At 44.7% G+C, this 18,405-nt stretch overlaps 1 protein-coding gene across 1 annotated transcript in view; it reads right to left on the bottom strand.

Annotated features, from left to right (window-relative positions):
• LOC133510206 (coiled-coil domain-containing protein 85A-like) overlaps positions 1-15,045 on the bottom strand; it is a 33,390-nt gene extending 18,345 nt beyond the window's left edge. Inside the window, exons 1-2 of the mRNA XM_061837989.1 lie at positions 14,812-15,045; positions 9,019-10,081 (exon numbers count right to left, since the gene is read on the bottom strand). Coding sequence (XP_061693973.1) covers positions 9,019-10,081; positions 14,812-15,045 — 1,297 coding nt within the window. The remainder of the gene's footprint in view (positions 1-9,018; positions 10,082-14,811) is intronic.
• Between the last annotated feature and the right edge of the window lie 3,360 nt (positions 15,046-18,405).

The following is an 18,405-nucleotide window of genomic DNA, read 5'->3' on the forward strand; positions in this document are numbered from 1 at the left end:
CGGTCAGCTGAAGAGGTTCACATCAGTACATTTCTTTCCCTGTAGGGAGAAGATAATGTAGCCTCTGTCCAAAATATAGCAGCTCGACAACTTCCAACCCTACTACAAGCTTACAAAATACAAAACGGAATACTACTGCATATTTCAAAACACATTACCTGTTGCGAAATGATCCCAGCAAAGTTTATAGTGTCTCTTTGTTAGATCAGGAAATAATCCATCTTGGTTGATTCTCAACAACCATAGGTTCCATCAATCTGTCGACAACCGCTTGGTTTTACTTCTCTGGTTGACAATGACCTTTGGAATATGAAAATTCTACCTCTTTCTTTGCCCAGATTCTGCGCGGTTAGTACAGCCCCAAACTATGCATGTGTGTCCCACATTACCGGACGAAATGGCTTGTTTTTGTTGACATAAATGCTTCACTTCCTTCAGACACACAAGATGCTGAACAAGGGAACGTCATCGGAAACCGATCCATTATGGCCAGGGCTGATTTCTCGGATTTATCCTTATCTGATGACGAAATAGCAGTATCAGTTGATTGGGAAGACGGAGGAATACGTCCATACAGATTTTAACCGGTGGCTGTAAATAATGTTTAATATTCGGATGGTTCTTTGGACTGAATGACGCGGAGTCCGACCAGCTCGCTCCGGTGGCGGGGACGCTTGCAAGCTCTGGCGACGGGGCTATTTGCGAGCTCCGGTGGCGGGTCCCAAGCAAGTTCTGGCGGCCGGTCGCTCGCCGGAGTGAGCTCTGGAGGCCAGTTGCTCACTGGTGCTCACTTGCCAGACTCCGCGTCATTCCATCCAAAGAACCATCCGAATATCCAACAGTATATACAGCCACAGGTTCAAATCTGTATGAACGTATTCCTCCGTCTTCCCGATCGACTAATACTGCTATTTCTTCATCAGATGATGATAAATCAGAGAAATCAACGCTGGCCATAATTGTGTCCCATGTAATTGAGCCTTTGGTGCAGCACGTAATACGTTACATATGTGCACGTAGGTCGTGTGACTCGCCAAAATTTCGGCGCCCCTAAAAATTCTTAATTGACGATAAAAATCTTCTCAAAAGACCATTAAATGAGAGAGGATTAACATCACATTTTCAAGATACAGTACAAATTAGATGACCTATTGGATACATTGTTAATCCAAAGCACCGAAATTTCCCTTTAAAGAAATCACCATCATGTAGTTCAATTCATAGAACTGAACCTGCAAGCATTAGTAGATGAATGACAACAAAGAGGCCTTTCTAATTTTCTAAATCCTGTGTCAAACTGATAAAGGTTGTGTGATGTAACTGCTATAAATCCTCTTGTTTTTTTATCTTGAATTTTAGAATTGGAATGATATAAGCATAAGCATATAAGCATGATATAAGCAGCCTTTTTAAAGATATTGAAATGGAATACTCAATGAGCTACAATACTTAATCAAATTACTCACAATGGAAAACACCTGCTGTGAAACAACCATGAAGAGCAGAGGGGTTGGGAGTATGCTTATGTACATACTGTTTATCCCCCAAAAAATGTGACTTCTGATAAAGTTGTTGTCTCATTGGAATTATAACTTAATGAAATGAACATGTGGAATGGTACAACAAAAAAAGATACTGTATAATTGATCAAGTAGTATCACTGCCAGACCATAGTGTATCAAAAAGCTGTGTGAAGCTCTTTGCTGCAATAAAATTCAAATAAAAATGAAAGAAGCTGTGATCTAACAACCAGAAGAGTCTGACAAAAAAATAAATCAGAAAATGGTGGAACAACCTGTGGCCCATGTTATGGTGTGTGAACTCTGAATTTATGAGACAAATTACGTTTTCATATCCTTTTGATTTATATGACCCCAAATCACACCAGAGGTTAGAGGTTATCTCAGAGTACTTTACAAATGAAACTGTTCTGGAATCACTTATGAAGAGATCGACAGAACCACACGGTGACGGAGGGTGTACCCTACCTCATGCCTGATGATAGTTGGGATTGGATCTGGCACTCTCGCAACCCTTGGGAGGATTAGCGGGTGAGAAAATGGATGGATAGAGATATATGTGGCACAGCTGTAGAGCGTTGACATGATTTCATTTTTTTTAATTTACAAATTAAGTTGTTACTGTGGATGACAGACGGCACAGTTGCGCGGCTGTAGAGCGTCGGCCTCAAAGTTCTAAGGACCTGGGTTCAAATTCCAGTGTGTGGGGTTTGCATGTTCTTCCCGTGTTTGCGTGGGTTTTCTGAATGCACTCTGGCTTCCTCACAGTGCTTAAATAGATTCGTTCACAAGATTAATTCACTGAATCATTCAGTGAATCATTCAGTGATTCTTTTCTTCATCAAAAGTTATTATTCAAAAACATACTGTACAACTTACAACCACTAAAAGGAATATGTAATTAAAAGGGTGGCACGATAGCACAGCTGGAAAGCGTTGGCCTCACAATTCTGACGGTTTGATCCCAGCCCCACCTGTCATGATCCTGCCGCTCCAGTACGAGCTGTGCGGGTGCCTGCGCGGGTGCGCTGATTGAGGCGCACACCTCCGTCTCATGCGGGCTGATTAGTCTGTGTATTGATATCACCCCGATGACGATTGGTCCCCGCCAGTTCGTTGAGCTTCATGTCCCGTTCCAGCACTCTCGTATCCCTGATCGACAACCTGTGTATACCGACCTTCGCCTGTTCTCCGACCAACCTTGTAGGCCTGACTCCTTTGATACTTCTGCCTGCCTTGATCGTTCCCCTGTGTACCGACTCCTGCCTGCCCGCTCACCTGCTCTCTTCGCCCGACGTCCCAACTACCGCTGCTGCACCGGACTGCCTGCTCGATCCCCTATCGCTGCATATAATAAACGTTTCTCCTTGAACTACCTTGCATCGTCCGAGTCCTGCATTTGGGTCCTACTCTCGTTCCGATGGGACGTGACACCACCTATGTGGAGTTCGCATGTTCTCCCATGCCTGCGTGGGTTTTCTCTGGGCACTCTGGTTTCTACTCTCGTTCCGATGGGTCGTGACAGAACGAACTGGCCAACACAGGACCCAGCAGGAAAGACCCGGCGTCGCCAGGACCGACGCAAGGTAGACCGTCTGCCGGAGGACCAAGCCTGTCCGATCCGGGTAGGCTCCCTGATGTCCGTGTCTTACGCTCCGCCAGCGAGGTATGAATATGTCCCGAACACGACCCGTCCGGCTCCTCATATTCTTCTGGACTCTGACTTTTCGGAATATGAGGAGGACCGTGATTTGTATGACAGGCTGCTGGAGTACGACTCCGATTATTCTGATTATGAATCTGCTCATCCGATCTTTCATCCCAGTCAGTTTGTTTCACCTCCCCGCGTTTCCAGCACCCGAGCGTCTTCACCCGGTAGGTTTAAGTACACCAAACCCTATGAGGGAACCCGCTTGGCCATCTACCCGGGACCTCCGCGTGGCAGCCAGAGGAGACGCCCCGGCTGGGCGCTCCCTGGTGTCTCCCGCTGCACGGCAACGAAGACACCGTCCTCCCTCTCCGCGTTGGCAACGGTGAGACCGGCAGACCCGCAGCTGGTGGCGAAGCTTCCAGCCCAGAGGGAGGAGGAGCCGCCAAATCGCGATGCGTTTTACCGTGAAATGCGGGCGGAGATAGAGCGGCAGAGCGCTGAATTGGAAGCTCTCACGGCCCAGGTCCGGCAAGGATTGGCGAACCAGTCGAGCTACGCTGACGTCACAACTGCGACGGACTCGCTGCTGATGCAGGTTCACGTGGCAGTTGTAACTGACCCGCTCCCGAGACACGCCCGCATGTCAGTTTCGACTGACTCTTTGCCTACTCTCGTTCACGTTGCCGTGGAAACCGACCCGCCCCCTCGCCAAGCGCACGCTGCAGTGGGAACGGACTCGCCACCTTGCCAAGTCCACGTGGAATGGATTGTTGTTGAGAACCGAGGTTGTACTGTAGATGGAAAGTATACTTTGAGAAGTTGATGAATGAAGAAAATGAGAGAGAAGGAAGAGTCGAAGAGGCAAGTGTGAAGGACCAGGAAATGGCAATGATTAGTAAGGGGGAACTTAGAAAGGCACTACAAAGGATGAAAATGGCGAGACAGTTGGTCCTGATGACATACCTGTGGAGGTATGGAAGAAATTTGGAGATGTGGCTGTGGAGTTTTTGACCAACTTATTCAACAGAATACTAGCGGTCAAGAAGATGCCCGAGGGATGGAGGAAAAGTGTGCTAGTTCCAATTTTTAAGAACAAAAGTGACTTGCAGAGCTGCAGAGGAGACGCCCCGGCCGGGCGCTCCCTGGTGTCTCCCGCTGCACGGCAACGAAGACACCGTCCTCCCTCTCCGCGTCGGCAACGGTGAGACCGGCAGACCCGCAGCTGGTGGCGAAGCTTCCAGCCCAGAGGGAGGAGGAGCCGCCAAATCGCGATGCGTTTTACCGACAGAAGGACAGGACAGAAGTAAGTATCTGTGAGCAACAATATGGTTTCATGCCTAGAAAGAGGACCACAGATGCATTATTTGCCTTGAGGATGGTTGTGGAAAAGTACGGAGAAGGTCTGAAGGAGCTAGATTGTGTCTTTGTGGATCTAGAGAAAGCCTATGACAGAGTACAAAGAGAGGAACTGTGGTACTGCATGCGTAATTCTGGTGTGGTGGAGTAATATGTTAGAATAGTACAGGATACGTATGACAACAGCAGAACAATGGTGAGGTGTGCCGTAGGTGTGACAGATTAATTTAAGGTGGAGGTTGGACTGGATCAGGGATCACCCTTGAGCTCATTCCTGTTTGCTGTGGTAATGGACAGGCTGACAGTTTAGGTTAGACTGGAATACCCTTGGACCATGATTCCGCAGATCATATGAAAAGAAAGCAGGGAAGACGGATGCAAGCACTGGAAAGGAGAGGAATGAAGATTAGCCGAAGTAAAACAGAATGTATGTGTGTGAATGAGAGGGGTTGAGGGGGAAGAGTGAGGCTCGAGGCAGAAGAGATCGCAACTGTGGAAGACTTCAAATTTTTGGTGTTAACAATCCAGAGGCATGGGGAGTGTGGTAAATAAGTGAAGAAACAGGTCCAAGCAGGTTGGAACAGCTGGCGGATGGTGTCTAGTGCGTTATGTGACAGAAGAGTCTCTGCTAGTATGAACTGCAACGTTTATAAAACAGTGGTAGTGATGTACGGATTAGAGACGGTGGCACTGAAGAGACAACAGGAAGAAGAGCTGGAGGTGACAGAAATGAAGATGTTGAGGTTCTCTCTAAGAGTGAGCAGGTTGATTAGGATTATAAATGATTTCATTAGAGGGACAGCCAAATATTGATGTTTTGGATGTAAGGATCGAGAGAGCATACTTTAATGATTCGGACATGTCCAGAGATGAGAGAGTGAGTATATTGGTAGAAGGGTGCTGAGGATGCGAGGAGCAAGAGGAAGACCAAAGAGAAGGTTGATGGATGATCTGAGGAAAGACATGAGGGAAGTTATGTTAGAGAGAAAGATGTATGAGATGGGCTTAGATGGAAAAAGATGACACGCTGTGGCGACCCCTAACGGGACAAGCCGAAAGGAAAAGAAGAAGAAGTATGTGGAGCCAAAGGCATCGGTCTGGAAATTGCGGTTGTCGGGACATGGAGGAGTGGGGGTCACTTCCAGAACTTCCCTTTCCCCACCCTATAAATTCATAATGAATTAATTTATTTGATGGTTATATCACACAATTTGGGATTGACATACAAAGTAAATCTTTTTAAATCCCTTGACCAATGAGCAAGTTATAACCAAATGTCCTTCAATTGCCTTAAGAGTGAACATCGACTTTCTCAACATGGTCGCCGTGTAGGCTCTGCAGCATGTCCTGGGTCATTCCCGGGATCTCTTTCTGATGGGAAACGCCTGATTCACCTCACTAGGGAGGTGTCTGTGCGGCATCCAAATCAGAAGCCCCAGGCCCCTCATCTGGCTCCTCTCAATGCAGAGAAGCAATGGCTCTACTCTGAGCCCCTCCTGGATAACCAAGCTTCACACCCTATCTCTGAGGGAGAGCCCAGGTACCCTGGAGAGGAAACACATTTTGCTTGTATCTGGGATCTCTTTATTTCGGTCATACCCGGAGCTCATTACCATAGGTGACCTAGATCAACCGGTAAATTGAGAGCTTCACCTCTCGACTAAGCTCCCTCTTTACCACAAAAGAGAGATACAATGTTCGCATCACTTCAGACACTGCACTGATCCACCTTATGATTTCCTGCTCCATTCATCCCTCACCCGGGAACAAGACCCCAAGATACGTGAACTCCCCCAATTGGGGCTGGATCTCATCGCCGACGTGGAGAGGTCATACCAACCTTTTCCAACGAAGGACCATGGTCTCAGATTTAGAGATGCAAATTCTCATCCCAGCCTCTTTACACTCTGCTGTGAACTGCTCAAGTGAGATTTGGAGGTCACGGTTTGATAAAGCCAACAGAACCACATCATCTGCAAAAAGCAGGGATGCAATGCTGAGGCCGCCGAATCAGAACCCTTCTACGCCTTGGCTGAGCTCAAATAATCGATCCATAAAAGTTATGAATAGAATCCGTGAAAAAGGCAATTTTCTGGTAGTCACACTCTCATTAAAAATTATTGCAACTTCCAGATGGCAATATGGTCCAAATTTTGACAATTGTCGTGCAGGGACCGAATAGCCGTATCAGACGGTTCAGTACCCTATACTTCTGCATCATCTCTCAACAGGAGGTTTTCTTCCTAATCACACCCTTCCAGGTCTCAGTGTCATTGCCCACGTGAGCGTTGAAGTTCCCCAGCAGAACGATGGAGTCTCCAGCACTCCCTCTAAGGCCGTCAAAAAGAGTGGGTTCTCTAAACTGTTGTTTGGTGCATCGGCAGAAACAGCAGTCAGGACTCATTGCCCCACCCAGAGGCAGAGGGAGGCAACACTTACGTCCACTGGGGTGTAACCCAATGTACAGGCACTGGGCCTAGGGCCAATAAATATACCCACACCTGCTCACCGCCTCTCACTGTGGGCAACTCCAGAGTTGAAGGGGTCAAGATGACCGGTACCAGAGCCTAAGCCATGTGTAGAGGCGACCCTGACTAGGTCTACTCAGAACTTCTCAACCTCACACACCAGCTCGGGCTCCTTCCCTGTGAGAGAGGTGACATTTTAAGTCCATAGAGCCAACTTCTCTACCCAGGAATCGTATTGCCCAAATCCCTGCCTTCAGCCACATCCCAGCTCACACTGCACCTGACCCCTCTGTCCTCTCCCACAGGTACTGAGCCTATGGGAAGGGGGATTCATGTTACCCCTTCAGGCCGTGCCCGGCCACGCCCCATGGGTGCAGACCTGGCCACCATCCACTTGCTTTGAAGCCCCATCTGCTTGGCTCCAGAGGAGGGCGCCGGTGATCTGCATACAGGCAATGGAAACCTCTATCCAATTGTTGTATTCTTCATAGGGGTTTATGAAGCTGTGCTCTGTCTGGTCCCCCACCTCGAACCCTTTTAGAGTGGGTGACCCTATCAGAGGCGTGAAGCCCCAGACAGCTTAGTTCCTAGGATCATTGTAAGACACAAACCCCTCCGCTATGATAAATTGACAGCTCAAGGAGGGGATCCTCTTGAAATGCTTTGTTATGTGTCAGTACAGACTCGGCAGCAGCTGGTGCATACTGTATACAAATTAGCTAATAAGTTAATTAGCTACTTTCAGTTATCACTAGGTAATTGAACACGTGTTTCCCAGCTATCTTTGGCCAGGAGGTGAGGTGCACCCTGAACTAGTTGCCAGCCAATCGCAGGGCACATAGAAACAAACGCCCATCTTTTGGAGGATGTGGGAGGAAAATGAAGTCCCCGGAGAAATCCCACACAGTCACGGGGAGGACATGCAAACTCCAAACAGACAGGGGCAGGATTAGAACTACGGTCCTCAGAACTGTGAGTGTAACATTCTAATAAGTCATGCCTTTGTGCTATGTTGGTCTGATACAATATAAAATGTCTCAATGAGGTATCTAATGCCAAGATAGGGTGTCTTTATGAGTATATGTTTTTATTATCAAGCATATGGGGTAGAAAATGTTGACATGCCCTGCAAAAAAAACTCAAAATCTTGCCAAGAATATTTAATTTATTGTCAAAACAAACTAAAAATAGACATCACATAAAATGTAAAAAAAAACCTACCAGTGAAACAGAAAAAAAAATACAAATAACCTGGAAAACCTTTCATCTATTTATTTAAAGTAGGAATTATCTTGAAAAAATTAAACAGTCTAGAATTAAGGTGATGAGTCTAGGTGTTTATTTGCACTTTTAAAAAACAGCTGGTAGTATCAGTATCACTTTCAATGTCATAGCTAGTAGGTTCTCCATCCCTATATGTGCCCTTCAGCTGACTGCTGATCATTTCTGTATATAGTCTGACTTTTGAGCTGGGTTGGCTTCAAACACCCTGCACTACTGAACAGGATTAAACAGTATTATGGTACATGGATGAATTTTAGTACTTGGCTCCCAGCACCTGAGAAGCAAGTTCTCTAATCAAGCTCTCCATGGCTCCACAATAAGCTCCAGCACCACTTTATGACACTATCAGGAGGAGATTAGTGATGTCTATTCAAAGGTTGTCGGAGTGATCGGGGCTGAAGAAAAATATTCTTTTAGGCTTTGATGGGATGGGTCCAAAAATGCCGTTCCTGCTGACTGTAATACTGTAGATCCTAATTCTAATATTAATAACTGTAAAGTTGTTGTTTTTTTAGTAATTTGAATAGACACAATTAGAACATCACTGATGGAGTTCTGGAATACTAAGAAACATGTTGGGAAATGTCATATTCTGATTCATAGACTGTACCTTAATATTTAAGGTTATGTACTAACCTGGACAAAGCAATGAGCTGCCTTACATCCATTAAAAAGGATGGTGTATTGTTCAAGAGGAGAATATGAATTTAAAGACAAATTAATATTACCCTGTGCCTACCGTTGTACAGACTCTGATGGTGGTGAGGGAGTTCTTCTCTAGCCGCCCTCCTGTCAATCCCATCTCGTTTTGGAGAACATCTGTTATTCCCACCCTTGTTATATTCCAGCTCAGGACTCATCTGATAGTGATGGTGGTGTCGTATGGACTCTGGACTCCCTACTATCACTCGCTCTTTTCGTTGATGCTCAGGTGTTCCCGGTACTGTTTTCTTTATTTCAGGGCTACCGCTGCTTGCCTCGATGGTGTTATCTGGAAGGTGCCTTTGGCTCAACTCTGGACTGGACTTGGCCATGCCCTTCCCACACCCTGGTGATACTTGCGCTAAAATTAACAACTGCTTCTGGGCAAGTAAGTCAGAGCTGAAGGCCTTGCGGTGTGGGTCGTGTGGTTGCCTGTTGGGAGATTTTTGTTTTTCTCCGCCTCCTCCAAAGCTTTGCGGGTCCACGTTCGTAAGGGAACCTCCTCGTGAGCGGCATGGCTGGGGGAAGGTGTGGTATTCTGGAGTAGAGCTGTGCCTCCTGCCTGAGGAATCGCACATGTCTTCCAGTATGTAGGAAGGTTTCAAGGAGGCAGATCTTGATCCAGGACTCGCACTGGAACCCACAGGTAAGGGTTTATGCTGGGCAATATCAGGGCTGTCTGTGCTTCCTGCACTGGAGGTGCTGCTCCCATCACCAACATCACGTAGCAGGCCAGGTGCAGGTAAACCACAACCCAGCTGTGACAGACTGCTGTGACTGTCAATGGATGTCCTGCGGCCAGGCCCCTCTTGCCCACCTCCACAATTCCCTAATGAAACAGCTGCAGCCCTCTCGTCTTCCAGCATAAGGCACACCTCCTTCAGCTCCAGATTATCTTGTATGACATCAGTCTGCCGCTGCTCCAACTCCTTCAGCTTTTGCAAGTAGATGGCCACCTCCTTTCTCATCAGACCACTGCTGTAGCGGCCCAGCCGCTGCCACTCACGTGTCACCCGTTTCTCTTTCTGTCGGTCATCATCCAGGAAGCAGCACAAGTCCCGGAGCTCCTGGTTATCTTCTTGCAATTTCTGGTTGACATCCTGGTGTTGAAACACAGGCACAAGAGAGGGAAGCGGACACACAAATCAGAACCAGTGAGGGGCAGCATATGTGGTTCAAAATAGTGCTGAAAGATTTTGGAAAATAATGTCATTTTCTTCCCCCGCACTCAATACTGTATTAGACTGATTTAATTTGTGATTATTTTTTCCAAGGTCTTCTTTTCATCTATTGTTGAAAAAAACATGAGCAATAAATTAATCTGTATGACTATAAACAAGATCAGATCCATTATACAGGTGCATGAATTGAATCTCATCTATAAATACATCCATCCATCCATTTTCTTTTGCCGCTTATCCTCAAGAGGGTTGCGGGGAGTGCTGGAGCCTATCCCAGCTGTAAACGGGCAGGGGGAAGGGTACACCCTGAACTGGTTGCCAGCCAATCGCAGGTGATACAGTGAGGAAAATAAATATTTGAACACCCTGCTATATTGCAAGTTCTCTCACTTAGAAATCATCCAGAAATCACAATGAATGATTTTTTTAATGATTTATTTGTATGATACAGCTGCAAATAAGTATTTGAACACCTCTCTATCAGCTAGAATTCTGACCCTCAAAGACCTGTTCGTCCGCCTTTAAAAGTACACCTGTACTCCACGTATTATCCTGATTCAGATCCACCTGTGTGTGTTCATTAGCTGCATAAAGACAACTGTCCACCCCATACAATCAGTATGACTCAAACTTGCAACATGATCAAGACCAAAGAGGTGACTAATGACACCAGAGACAAAATTGTACAACTCCACATGACTGGAAAGGGCTACAGAGAAATTGCCAAGCAGCTTGGTGGAAAAAGGTCCATATTGGAGCAATCATTAGAAAATGGAAGAAGCTAAACATGATGGTCAATCTCATTTGGAGTGGAGCCCCATGCAAGATATCATCTTGTGGGGTCTTAATGATCCTTAGAAAGGTGAGTAATCAGCCCAGGACTACACGACAGGACATGGTTAATGACCTGGTACCACCATTTCCAAGGTGACTGTTGGTAATACATTAAGACGTCATGGTTTGAAATCATGCATGGCACGGAAGGTTCCCCTGCTTAAACCAGCGCATGTCAAGGCCTGTCTTAAGTTTGCCAATTACCATTTGGATGATACAGAGGAGTCATGGGAGAAAGTTTTGTGGTCAGATGGGATCAAAATGGAACTTTTGGGTCATAATTCCACGAAACGTGTTTGGAGGAAGATTAATGATGAGTTCCATCCCAAGAACACAATCCCTACTGTGAAGCTTGGGGGTGGTAGTAGCATCATGCTATGGGGGTGTTTTTCTGCACGTGGGACAGGACGACTGCACTGTATTTAGGAGAGGATTACCGCGGCCATGTATTGTGAGATTTTGGGGAACAACCTCTTTCCCTCAGTCATAGCATTGAAGATGGGTTGTGGCTGGGTCTTTCAACATGACAATGACCCGAAGCACACAGCCAGGAAAACCAAGAAGTGGCTTCGTAAGAAGCATATCAAGATTCTTGCATGGCCTAGCCAGTCTCCAGACCTAAACCTAATCAAAAATCTTTGGAGAGAGCTGAAAGTTTGTGTTTCTCAGCGACAGCCCAGAAACCTGTCTGATCTAGCGAAGATCTGTGTGGAGGAGTGAGCCAAAATCCCTCCTGTAGTGTGTGCAAACCTGGTGAACAACTACGGGAAGCCTTTGACCTCTGTAATTGCAAACAAAGGCAACTGTACCAAATATTAACATTGGTTTTCTCAGGTGGTCAAATACTTATTTGGAGCTGTATCACACAAATAAATTGTTAAAAATTCATACATTGTGATTTCTGGATTTTTCTTTTTAGATTATCTCTCCCAAGGTGGACATGCACCTACGATGAAAATTTCAGACACCTTCATGATTTCTAAGTGGGGGAACTTGCAATATAGCAGGGCATTCAAATACTTGTTTTCTCTCTATGTATATATATACACATCCATTATCCAAGGAGCTTATCCTCACAAGGGTCACGGGAGAGCTGGAGCCTCTCCAAGCCAGCTTTGAGCGAAAGGCGGACTACACCCTGAACAGGGCGCCAGTCAGTCGCAGGACAGATATCAACACCATCACTAAGCAGGAATCAATTCCACGATCGCCCACACCAAAGTCAGGCATGTGTAAAACTTCATCAACAGTGACTCCTATAAATTTATATATTTTATATATATATATATATATATATATATATATATATATATATATATATATATATATATAATTTAAAAATCCTACCTCTGTCCAGTCAGTAACCACACACTTAAGTCATACTGAGAATATTTATAGATAGATAGATAGATAGATAGATAGATAGATAGATAGATAGATAGATAGATAGATAGATAGATAGATAGATAGATAGATAGATAGATAGATAGATAGATAGATAGATAGATAGATAGATAGATAGATAGATAGATAGATAGATAGATAGAATATTCTGAGAACATATATGTTGTGAGGAACTTGGCCGACTTTGATACGCTGGTGGTCATTTTATTTTTTATATTATTATTTTGTCGGCAGCACGGTGGGTCTGCTGGAAAGTGTTGGCCTCACAGTCATGAGGACCTGGGTTCAATCTCATCCCTTCCTGTGTGGAGTTTGCATGTTCTCCCCTGCGATTGGCTGGCAATCAGTTCAGGGTGTACCCTGCCTCCTGCCCGTTGACAGGAGACCCTTGTGAGGATAAGCAGCTAAGAAAATGGATGGATGGATGATTATTTTGTCCTATATGGCCTTATGATACATTTGTAGATGCTGGCATGGATTGTAGTATTGCACTATGTATTTGTGCTTGTAGCTACAGGCGTGAAACACTTCCTACAGCCTGATTTACTTTGTACCACATCATCTTTCAAAAATCCTAAATACTGTTGGCCTGGCCAACCAAAGGACACTGCAGACTCCTGTTTGACAAAAAAGTCATCTCTCTGTGCCCTTGCTACATGCTGCTGAGGTCATTTTCAAACATCCATTCATTTTCTTAACTGCTTATCCTCACAAGGGTTGTGGGAGTGCTGAAGTCTATCCCAGATGTTATCGGGCAGGAGGCCGAGTGCGCCCTGAACTGGTTGCTAGCCAATCGCAGCGCACATAGAGCCAGACAACACTCGCACACACAATCACACCTCAGGGCAATTTAGAGTATCTAATTAATGCATGTTTTTGGGAAGTGGGAGGAAACCGGAGTGCCTGGAGAAAACCCACGCAGGCACGGAGTGAACATGAAAATTCCACACAGGCAGGGCCAGGATTTGAACCCCGGTCCTCAGAACGATGCGAATGCTCGTTTGTTTCTATGTGCGCTGCAATTGGCTGGCAACCAGTGCTAGGTAGACCCCGCCTCCTGCTAGGAGTTAGCTGGGTTAGGCTCCAGAAGTCCTACGACCCTTGTGAGGATAAGCAGCTTAGAAAATGGATGGATGGATCTGTGGTTTAGACTCCAGTATTTTTTTAAGATCATAGGAGTGTGAAGTCATGAAAGTCCTTTGTGATTGGTTGAGGAGCTGTGGGAGAGGGTATTTGATTGAATGTGGTGACATATTACCATCCCACTTATTCTGAGTAGGGTACGCCTCCTCTAATATTGCAGGATATGCCCCACTGCTTCCAAATGAGAAAAAGTATGAATTAACTGTGGTAGCGCTAATATGGTTACTTAATCCTGACCCAAAATATTCCTAAACCACCCTAACACCAATCCTAGCCCAAAATCCAGCCATAAAAACATTTTTGTTTTTACTTTGTACAAATATCATATTTATACTGATCATCTTCAGAAATATCATTTGTGAATTTCTCTAAAGACCAAATTGTGTTGGTCCATTAAAAATATTACTTTAAGATTTGATAATTTAAAAATCTAAATAAATTAATACCACCACCAAAAGATTTTACAAACAAATGTTCATCTATACCTAATAGTACTAATGCCAAATTTTAAATTGTAGTTCTTTTAAAGAGGGTCAACCTAAATAATGATTTTAGCCACTTCACTTAATTCGTTTTATTGTAGATTGCTGTGCAGTGGCAGTCCTGGACCGAATGGGGCCCTGTGTGATGTCCACATTGGGGTGGGGGGAAGCGGGGTGGTGGTTGCAGTGCCACCTCTCAGAGAATGCCACTACCCATAATCACCCATATCAAAAACTGCTCATGAAGCTACATTTCCAAGTAATATTCTTAACAGTGAGTTTACAGATTGTATATTCTTGATATGTATTGCACAGTTAACCTTTCTGCGATATGATACACACTCATACACACAGACACATGCATTTTACACAGTATTCTATCGTGGTTAAATGTGTCCCAAAACTGAAAAAAAAAAAAAAATACAAATATTCACACACATCCTGAGTGCTTGGCCCCCAGTCCTTACAAGCTTGGAGTGCATCTTCCATTTGTTAATTTCCAACTAGCTAGTATACTTGTGAAAAGGTCTGTATGATAATTTCATATGAACAAAAATTATAACTATATTAACATCAACATACAATGAATGAAAAATGACCTGTGTAAATTTAAATTTTAATATACTTATTCCATTGGGACGTCCAATTATGAGTCTTCCAACAATGTGTTCCCAGTGGAAATTCACGATATGACTTGAATAGTCTAAGGAATATTTCATGGGCCATGTGCCCAAGCTACTAAAGTCTTCTTAGACCTTTTTAGAATTAATCTCCATTCCATATCACCTTCAAACTCCGGATCTCATGAAGGTGTTGTTGGAGCCTTCTGTTGACTTCTCGCATCAGGTTTCCGTGCTCCACGATGACGCCTCGCTTCTCCGCTTCGGTCCTGCGCAACCGTCTCACTAGCTCGTCTTTACTCCACAGGAGCAGCTCCTCGTCGGGTACCTTGGCAATGTCGTCCGCGTGACTGTCTGCTCTTTTGGGAAGCTGTGCAATTTGCGCTGCGCCTTTGTCCATCTTTTACAACTCCAATAAGGGCCCAAAAAGTAGGGTCCGAAGAATTGTAGAGAAAAAGGCTAAAAAACTCGGACCCAACCCGGACCGGGATGCCAAGCCCGTCCACCGTTATGTTTCTGCATCGTTGTCATTTAGGTTGCCACACCTCGCTCTTCGGATGCTATTTGTAATACCGAAGCATCACCAGAGCTCTGTGCCTCCGCCCGAGACCTTGAACGGCTTGGCGGAAGGTGGAGGTCTCTGTCCAGGTTCTGAATACCGCCATGCGCCCACCGACAGTTGCGCAGCGGAGAGAAGATCGAGGAGGACTCGAAGGGAAGGCAGCGGGTGCAAAGACAGCTCGGATGAACCGACGTGTACATGTTGGCAAATCTCTGCAAACGCTTCTGTACAAGCCTCTCTTTGTACGCCATCTGCTGTAATTTATAGAACAGTACAACCAACGAGTGAAGGGGATTACAGTGGTTTTGCACATGTTGATAGGATCTATTTATTAAAGTTAAAGAGTTATGTCAGGGTCATGGAAGCCTAACATTCATATGCACAGTAGAGCTGATAATTACTTTGGCATCTTGGTGGTATAATTGGAATAAATATTTATTTTAGTGCAATGTATTGCCTTTTTTTGCTCAAACTAATAGTGTGTAACACACATGCCTGCTGTGGAAAATTGTTGATGTGTTGTATAAGTCATCATTTGACTTTGTGAGACAATCAAGGTAATAGCTGTGACCATTCAAGCGCAAACGAAGGGATTCTGAAGCATCAAAGCACACGGACACAATTTGGATACTTAATTGTTTTTAGCACACTTAAAAAAGCAGCTGTTGGCTAAACCTGCATGTTGCTTTTCTACCAGAAGTGTAGACAAATTGCTATTGACCCCTCTTGGAGCTCAAAGGCGGTGGAGATGAGAAGCAGGGGGTAGCTGTTGTTCACCGAAATGTTGTTTGAACCCCGGTAATCAAAATAAGGACACAGGGTCTTGTGTTCTTCTTATTCACAAAAAAGAACCACACACAAGATGGGAACGAGGAGGGATGAATGAGTCCGACTGCCAGTGATTCCACCACATACTCTGTCATGGCTTGGCGCTCTGGACTTGTAAGAGAAAATAACCTCCCATGCGGAGGTGTGGTTCCAGGCAGCAAGTCAATTGACCCCTCCGTACAGGTACACTTAACCACGCCTCCTGAAGTGATGTCACGCCACGTGCGGCTACGTCAGACAAACAATTAGCAAAAAGGGCGGCACAGCAAGAAAAGAATAGAGCGAAACTGTCCAATTTACCGGCTGATTTCTCACTCGCATTCTTAGCTAACAGTGAAATATCATTGAAAAGTAGACAGCAGGGCTTCAAGTTTTTCAACGAGGGGTATTTCAATGGTATTTACATGCATATCGACGGAGAAACCATTGATATTAGCGCAAGATCTTTCCAGAGTCAGAGGAAGACCGAGAAGCCACATAATATAAAATATTATAACCCAAAGACGAATTCGTCATTGACAGTTTCCTATTTTCGTGTTACATATCACAGTTGTGTGCAGAATCTGAATATGTATCTGTACAGCCGTTTGTGAACCGCCGTATGAAGGAAAAGAAGAAGGCGAGGCTTGATTTACGAGTTGTTTCTCTCGTTTTTTTTTGTGTAACGTCACGTGCTCCCCTCAATAATTATTCTTGAATTAGTGCCGAACCTACTTAAGTTCCGACCGAGTACGACAATCACTACATTAGTGTCCTCAAACATCCTTCCTTCAGTCTTGGTGTCTCGGTGCACGTCGAAGGCTTTTAGGACTGCTAGTCAGGTTTAGCTTAGCTCATTAGCCGCGAACAAAGGGACACGTTTGTGCAGTCAGATAATCGCAAAATATCGCTCAACACAGATAAAGTGTGTCAATCATTCACACTTAGCTACTTTATGCAAGCGAATAACTGCTAATTCATTTATATGAGACATGTATTGAAAATCAAATATAGGGCTTACCTTCGTGCAAACATATCTTTTCCGGTTGATGGATTCAGTTGATCATGCGGTCTTCCATAAAGTTTGATCCATCAAAGACATTTTTCGTACTCGGTCTTCTGTTCCGGTTGATTTTTGATGGATTCAGTTGATGATGCGGTCTTCCACAATGTTTGATCCATCAAAGACATTTTTCGTACTGGGTCTTCGGTTTTGGAAAGGGTACGAATTGAACTCCACCAACTAGCCTTTCAGGATACCTGTCGTCACTATTATAAAGTCCGTGACTACACATCTTAACCATATCTATTGTTAAAGAACCCAAATACGAGATAAAATGCTAACAAAAGCTATACTGGACCATACAACGTTGTCTGAGGAAACTGCGGGTCCAAAAAAGGGGTGTGGTTTATGCAGATCTCTGGCCTCTGATTGGTTAGCGACGCGGATGACGCAATTTCTACGGAAGGGTCAGTTGCATGGTTATACAGCCTGTGCGGTGGAAGTCTTGGATTAAGAAAAAAATGGAATATAATCTCAACCAAGGGTTTCCTTATGTGAGAACATGATTAATGGCATCAAAAACATGAAAACGAATAGGCTCAGAGTGTAAATTCAGGATTGTCATTGTGAGTGTTTGGGTGTGATGAGTAACATCGCCCCACTCAAAAGTACCATCTGCAGCCTAGGGGTTGCGATGACGTTTGACATTTGGCCTCACAGTTCTAGAGACCGGGGTTCAAACCCCAGTCCCACCTGTGTGGAGTTTGCATGTTCTCCCTGTATCTGCATAGGTTTTCTCTGAGGACTCCAGTTTCCTTCCACATCCCAAAATCATTAATTGGAGGCTCTAAATTACCTGCTGTCAATCTTCAACATGTGGCATACTATTTTGTTCATTTATCTCAGTGAAAAAGTGTTTCGGTCTGAAACATTTCGTTTCCCTAAATTTCACTTCCTCACTATATGTAAGTGATTTATGGATTAAAGAGGCTTGGGGGTGCTAAGTTAAAATGAACCAACAAATCTGATTCATCCATCCACTTTCTTTGCCGCTTATCCTCACGAGGGTCACGGGGAGTGCTGGAACCTATCCCAGATGTCAACAAGCAGGAGGCAGGGTACACCCTGAACCCGTTGCCAGCCAAATGCAGGGTAAATCAGATTCATCACAGTTAATTAATTATCAAACAAGGGTGGTCATTACTTTTTGACAGAGGGGTTTAAACAGACCCCCCTTCCTTAATACTGTATATAAAATCACCATTTAAAAACACCGTTTTATTTTTGCTTCACTTGTCCTTTTGTGATCTTTACTTGCTTTTTCACAGCACTATATGTTCTCAGGCAAGTGTCAAAGCACTGGTTTGCCACACCTATTACAGTGATAT

The sequence above is a fragment of the Syngnathoides biaculeatus genome, chromosome 12 (assembly GCF_019802595.1).
Source record: "Syngnathoides biaculeatus isolate LvHL_M chromosome 12, ASM1980259v1, whole genome shotgun sequence".
NCBI classification, from domain to species: domain Eukaryota; kingdom Metazoa; phylum Chordata; class Actinopteri; order Syngnathiformes; family Syngnathidae; genus Syngnathoides; species Syngnathoides biaculeatus.